Raw genomic sequence first — 7,642 nt, forward strand, 5'->3', positions numbered from 1 at the left:
AAATAAATTTATTTTTAAAAAATCCAATTTCTTTTGGTATCTCTCTCCTTAAATATATAAAACTTTACAGAGCAATGACAAGCACTTAAGCATTCATGCTGCACAGAATGCCACATTGGACCCTATTTTGATTGCTAAATCTTTGGTCTTTTGGGCCTTGTTTAGTAACCTTTCTGAATCATCCAAATCTCCGTGAGTCAGTTTTGAGAGTTGCAGAGGCAGGTGGCATTGGCCCTTTAGCTTTTTGATTCTTAACATATCATATATATATATATATATATATAAAAGCTTAAAGTTAATAAGCTTAAATAAAGCACTTACAGGAAGAAATAGTAGAGACAAGATTTTCTTGAGCAGAAATTGGGGGAGAGAGATTACAAGTTTAGGACCTTCCGGAGGTAGCTTAAAGGGAAATTTTAAAGCTAGTAAGAAAATAAGTTATGAATACAACTTGAAAGGGATAACCCTCTTATAGGTAAAATAAGCACTATTTGCATAGTAAGGAGCGATTGGAATCAATACTCATGGGGAGTAGCAGGAATCATTCAGGAAGTAATAGTAGCAAAAGTCAGCTTTTACTATTCAATTGGAATAAACTCTTGTGGGGAGCCGTAGAAATTATTTAGAAAAGTACTAGTAGCAAGAACCAGCTTTTACTATCTAATTGTCATCCAAAAGTAGTTACAAGCACAAAAACATCTTGACATTATTTGCATAGTGGAGAGTATCTAGAAAGTATGAACCAAAATTTGACTATTCATTTTACATTCATCAAAAGTAGTCAAAAGTGGCTTATAGTAGTTCTTTTAATAGGTCTCTCATTAGCAATTGTTTTAGCAGTTTTGTTAGCATGTGCTGACAGAGTTAGTCATCAGCTAAATCAGGGGTGGAAACAGGATCATGACCAAAAAGAGCTCGATCATAAAAGTAATAAAGTCATATTTCTTAGAAACAGAGGCTTCTAAGGATGCTTCAGATTCTTGTTACAGCTTCCTCTTCGTCCTTCCAAGAATGTTTTAACAAGGCAATCAAGGCAGCTTTACTATGTCCATCAAAAGCGTACTTCTTCTTTTTTGACTTAGCAACTGACTTAGTAGATTGTAGTAGCCTGAACAGGAGTTTGAGCTTGAGCTTGAGCTTGGGCAATAAAGGTATTATGAGGCATTTGGGAAGTCACGGGTAACATCTCATAGTTGAATTATATGTTCTATATGTTCTTACTATGCATGCTAATCGAATGTAATTTATCATTCGATCCATTAACTTATCTTTTTTGGATTATTTTAAATTACAAAAAGTTCAATTTAAACAATTAACTGATGACATGACTATTGATCTTTGACTACTTTGAAATTTTGCAAATATAAAGAATATACGAAAATAATGTAATCCAACGAGAAATTTGTTAAAATTCGAATCTAATAAAAAAATATTGAGGGGTGTAAGTAAGTGTAATATTGGTTTTATATATATATATATATGAAAATTTGAGCTAAGTTGGCCTCATAGATTACAAAGTTTGTCACAGCCGTTCGTAGGCCATGCCTATTTTGGTCCTTCAAAGTCCAATGAAAATCTGGACAAATGTCCAATGGAAATATTTCAACAAAAAAGACGCGTGGGATCACAGTCAAAATAATTTGTCTGAACCTTGGCATAATATACAGGTAAATCTAGTCGTCATCATCATCATCACTATCACTCTCATTCTCATCTTCATTGCTTATATTCTTATTGGGTTTTACAACAGCAAATGAGATGCGGCATATTACAAAAAAAGAAAAGAAAAAGTCAAACAAACAAACAAACAAAACTTTTGAATACATGATGATCTGGTGGACTTTCAAACCATTTTTACCAATAACACTTGCTTCATTCATTGTCCATGTTTCTCGGGTCTGCTTCAGCAATCGAATCTAGAGACTTTTTCATTGTATGTTTTCAACTTCCAAGTCAAAAAGGATCCCAAATTTTCCCATCAGTCAAGGAAGATATCTTGGGATATGTAAGCAGCCCATGCATCCTATAACAACATAGGAAAGTTGCATCATCTTAAAACATAGTAATGATCCAAATTGAAAACTTTACCTACATTGGTTTTACTATTCCTTTTTCTCTCAAAATTTTTTTTTTCTAGTTGTTAGTGTCTAAATAGCACAGATTCTCTGCAAGAGCCAAAAGTTACCTGAAGGATGGAGAAAGCTTTCTCTGCAATATATTTTTGTCGGATTGTTGCTCCTCTTTGTTGCAGCTTGTCAGGGTGGAGACAAAGCCTTGCTTTTTGATAAGCTTTCTTCACTAGTGTACTTTCTGTTAGGCTTGTTAGAGGGATAGCATACCATCCACTATTGGGCCATAGAACCTGAATCAATGTCAAGCAAAATGGTTATATATCAACTGGCTGGTCATCCAATATTATGAAGTGTTAACCTCGTCATCCATAAAATAAAAGTGCTAACAACAATGGTTTCTTTATGAATGTAGTCAAGCACAAAAGTTCTTACTTGATGTAGTTCTGAAAGTAGCAACTTTACGTTGGTTTCCTTGCCAGCCGACCACACCCTTATGCATTCATCCAATAGCTCCACTTCCACCTACAGTTTTCATGAAAGTAGAGATCTTTTTCGTTATAAAATAATTTAAGCTATCTAGAATGGAAGAGAGGGAAAAAAACACGAAGTTTGTATTAATTCCTACAATAAAGGCATTTCAGAAACTTACATCTTTTTCTGGGTGTAGTTTTTCTTCTTCAGCTATCCAATTTCTTTGTTCTTCTTCCTGCAAAAGAAGTAGATGGGAAAGAACTTTCAACACACCGGCCTTGTCATTACTTGATTTTTTTAAACTGTCTTCTTTCATCAAGGAGGACTTAGATGAGTCCAGGCAAATGGCATTTACAAGAGTATTGATTCTCCTCTTGTTGTAGAGAAGACACTTTACAAGGGACCAAAACTGTGAATACTCCTTTCTGGTGGCTAATGCTTGCACCAGTGCTGTGTAGCCAAGGCATTGCTCCCCAACATAAATTTCACTTGTCTTCTTTACATTTGCCGTAAGAAAGGTTTCCTTCGGTTTTGGGCCCCCCAAAACGGTCTCACTCTATTCATTTAATATTTATGTGGGGTTGTCATATTTCAATAAGTTTATGAATATAACATTTTCACAACTATTAAAATGGCTTTTTGTGATTGGTGCATGATTAAAACGTTATTTGTGGTGGACTCAGGTAAAAGTAATGTCTCAATCACAACAAGTCATATTAGTAGTTGTAAAAATTGTTGTATTTGTAGCATCACTTGTCCTATTTATTAGATTTATTAACAATGGATACATGATACACCGTGGCAAGTCCTTGATTTTTATGCTCTCAGAAAACACCTTTACCTTTGTAGACCGAATCATTCCATGCTCATCTATTGGTTGATCTGATAATTCACTTGCATTAGTCCTTCCTGTATCATATGATATGAAAATTTTGTTATTTTTCTTCTTTTTGGGACTCCTAATATATGTCAAATAAAATAAGCACATTACCTTCGCTTTCAACATTTTGCTCATTGTCATGTGGTCTCATGCTCAAATCTTTCTCAGAATGTGTCTGAGATTTCTCTTTGGCCCATGCAATTGCATCGTCAATAGAAACTGCTTCACTGGTTCCCTCTCTACGGTCAAAGTTGATCTCAATGACATAAGAGCTCATAACTTCATCTTCTTCTTGTTCCACTTCTTCTTTTGGTAGTACATGATCTTGAAATCCAGATTCAGCCTCACGGTCCTGATGAAGTGAAGAGACAACCGATGCAGGGGAGTTCATGAGTTCCAAATCATCCACAGATACTTTGACGCTTCGATACGAACTTGGTTCAAGACTAATGGCTTCTGGGGACGAGACCCGTTTTGGGAATTCATTATAGAAGCTTCTGAAATTCTCATGGTACTCATTTTCCATGAATTCTTGCTCGGTGTAGGAAGAACTATTGCTAGGAAATGTAGGCTTCCCTTGTTTCTTAGAATATTCTTTGGGCATAATTGATGAGTTCCATCTAGATGGGATATTGATTGGCCTGCAGTAATAATCAAGTGATCTAAAGTCTCAATTATTTGGATGCTGAGATATTGAAAATCATTATATCAATTGTTCCAATGACTTGTATTAGACAGCGAACTTTTTTGTGCAAAGGGTGACATAAAACATGTGTAAGGTTCTATTTATTGTAATAATTCATAAGTGATGAACAGACAAAAATTGCATATGAGCCTTGCACAACTTGGGAAGCACTTCAAAACGAAAGTGCTTGCTGCGATTTATATATGATTGGCCTTCATATATAGCCTAGTAAGTCTATCTTCCAAATTCCTCATCCTATAGAGATTGATGGTTTGAGCCTTCAAATACTTAAATATAGGATGTTATGAAATGACTTGATTTAGGTCATTTTACAAGTTGGTGCCAAATTTAACTTGTATTTGGGAAGATTACATATATCAGCTACCAAAATAGACAAATGGCACGCTTGATTGACATATTTTCATCATATCTCACAAAAGAAAGACTTCAATTGTAAACTCTATAATAATACTAATTTTTTTTTCCCTGTAAAGCAATGAATTTGGGAGACTACATATATCAGCTACCAAAATAGATGCAACATTCTTCACAAATTTTTTAATAAATTTGAGGATACATCCTATTTCACAACACATTGAAATGGTTCATTGTGGACATTTTCTATCCACCACTTCTTACATATAATAATATATCCCTTATTACTATTTTTTCTGAATTTTTTCTACCACTTACAGATGACTACTTTAATAAATTGTAAAATTAGGTGCATTTGCATTATTATTGTAATTTTTTCCTAATCATTAACATTGACTATTGTGATTGAAATAATCGTTACTTTTAGAAAGTAAACTACTATTCCTCTAACTCTTTCTAAATAAATATTGAAATTTATAATAAAAGAGATTGTTACTTTTGCGTAATTCTATCTTTCATGGAATTTTTAAGGAAAATGTTAGATCTAAAATGTTTTTTTCATATTGTTAATTTGGCGAACGATTATTTAATAAATAAAAAATAATATAAATAACAAATGTAAATAAGAACCAGTAAAAATTTACCACTTCATCAATATTTAAAAAATATTGCAAAAAAGTTTATGCTCCTGTTTTTATCAAGTAATGGTTAGACTTATGTTGCTATTGTTCGATTTAAAGGTTGAAACTTTTTCATAAAAAAAAAAAAAAAAAAAAATTGAAACTTGAAACTTGAAATGAAAGATTGTACTTATTTGGAAACATAATCAGATGTCAGTGAAGTTAGCATTCCTTTATGACAGACAGTACTTTCAAAGTTTCACTCCCGATATCATCGGAGTCTGACGACATCGTACTACCATTATTCCAGTATTCCTATACTACCCTTACCGATCTACAAAAATTTAAAGCACAAAACCGGCAAATATAACAAATTTCAAGGGGCATAAGTGTCAAATTCTACGTAACTGAAGTTAAAAACGGTTATAAATGAAGCCACAGTACAAAAATACTTCGTAGTTCGTACACTCACTAACCTGAGCTTTGAAACAAAGGAAGACAATGCCACGTCATCTCCGATCACCGGCCGGTGGAGAGGGCTCAGATCCTCCGAGCTCAGCACCGACGACGAGTTCGACTTCGACTTCGACTTCGCCTTCGAGTTCGGCCTCGACCGCTCCCTCGACCTCCGGTCAAGATCATCCTCCGATCCAAATATATCGCCGTAAAAACCCCCTCCTCCTCCTCCGCCGCCGCCCCTAGCCGGGATCCTGAACGCCGGCAGACTCCGGCCGTCTTTATCCGCCGGAGTTACAAACTCCGGCGGCCGGAAAACTTCCCCGTAGAATTCCCCGTTGTTCTTGAAGAAGTCCCCGGAGAATTTCCTCATAAGCACGCTCCGCGGCGGCCCGCCAAACACATCGGCAAAGTCCTCGGGGTCTAGGGTTTCCGCTTCCTCACCGCCGCGGCTAAATATGAACTGTTTCGACGATGCATCCTCCGTGGACCGGCGCCGCGGGAGGCTCGGCATTCCCATGCGCATTCGCCACGACTCATCCATAGATTCCGGCACACCGGAGACAATAAGAACCCTTAATATCAATATATATATGTATATATACACAGTACTGAAACAAATGAATGGGGTTTGTGATAATTTTATATATAACAAGAAGAAAGAAGAAGAAGAACAATGACTTTGGGACAAAAAAAGGAGCTTTGTGAAAAAGTCAGTATAACTTTGTTTATAAGGAAAAAAGTGATTATAGTGTGGTGTTTAAGAGTTAATAAGAGGAATAATATAAGGTTATGATGAATGAAATCTTGATGATGTTTTTGTGAAAAATAATAATGTCAATCTCACTACTGTAAGCACACGCTTGCTTACCTGGAAAGATGTTTTTGGGTTTTCAATCATGGTTTTATCCATGTGTCCCCACAACTCTATGCACAATACAACCAACATGTTGTTGTTGTTTTTTTCTCTTTCTTGCTTTTGTTTTTGCTTTCCTTTCCTTTCCCTTTTTTCGGTGAGTTATAATAATTCATGTTTTTGCGTTTTTTTTTTTTGCTTTGCTTTACAGGTTTGTTGGGTTCTTGTTTGCTAAAGATGCTGGAGGAATGAGTAGCGTAAGTGCTCCTCCTTAGAAAATGGTTTTGTCGTAACTTAGATTATGCAAAAAATATGTCGTTTTGATTGGGCAACTCATCTTGTGTGAATTTTCCCTACCTGGAAGAGCTATCTAGTTCCACGTCAACTATCCCATGTTCAATGTTTATTTATATTTTCTCTCTCTAAGCACTCTCATCATTATTGCTCATCTTTATCTCATTAACAACTAAATAACCTCGTTACAAATGGAAAAATGCCTTCAAACTTATCTCGCTCTTGACCTGCAGTCTTATTCACTTTACATGCATTTTTTTTTCCAGACTTTTAAGAGTGGATGAGCCTTGGCCTTTGAGTCCTACCATAAATTTAATTAATGGTAATATCACCATTCATATGAAGGGAAAAAATATCCCATCATTGTACTTTGAATCATGACTCATATATTATATTTTTATATTGAAGACAATGCTAAATGGCATCATGATGTGACTAGCATGAATGAAGATATTGTATATAAGCACATTATTACAAATGCTCTAGGTAGAGTGGGTAATTAGAGTATTCTTCGGACGTATAATAAATTCATATTATTTTTTCTCACATGAATAATGAGTTCTAAGATGCGGTATATAAGCACGTCAGAGGCAGGGTGCAGGGTAGCTTCATGCAAGAGTATTTGCTAAGTAATGCAACCTTCCCATTAGCATTATTTTATATTAACTGATTACTCTGGTTTAAAGTAGTTTGAAGTTTCTGTTTGTAATTTGTAAGAGGTTATAATTTTGATGTTATTTGTTGCTAGTTATCCTGTGTGGCATGCAGTTTCTGGTGTTTGCAACTTGTATCATGTTGCTGGATCAATAGATATGGTGACATATTGATATTTGGCCGTTACATAAAACCTTATTTATTTATATAAGGTGAAAAGAAGGAGATTCTAATAAATTCATTATACTACAACATATTTAGAAAATGATTATCTGGTAA

The 7,642-nt window shown here is 35.0% G+C and overlaps 1 protein-coding gene across 1 annotated transcript; it reads right to left on the bottom strand.

The window, feature by feature from the left end:
- Nucleotides 1–1,607: 1,607 nt before the first annotated feature.
- Nucleotides 1,608–6,301, bottom strand: LOC142636046 (uncharacterized). Its single transcript, XM_075810111.1, has 7 exons — nucleotides 5,580–6,301; nucleotides 3,535–4,064; nucleotides 3,385–3,452; nucleotides 2,722–2,778; nucleotides 2,505–2,594; nucleotides 2,186–2,362; nucleotides 1,608–2,023 (listed from the first exon to the last, which is right to left on the bottom strand). The coding sequence occupies exons 1-7, from the start codon at nucleotides 6,101–6,103 to the stop codon at nucleotides 1,979–1,981; spliced, it is 1,491 nt and encodes a 496-aa protein (XP_075666226.1). The 5' UTR covers nucleotides 6,104–6,301; the 3' UTR covers nucleotides 1,608–1,978.
- Between the last annotated feature and the right edge of the window lie 1,341 nt (nucleotides 6,302–7,642).

This window comes from Castanea sativa, chromosome 5, assembly GCF_040712315.1.
Source record: "Castanea sativa cultivar Marrone di Chiusa Pesio chromosome 5, ASM4071231v1".
Lineage (NCBI taxonomy): Eukaryota > Viridiplantae > Streptophyta > Magnoliopsida > Fagales > Fagaceae > Castanea > Castanea sativa.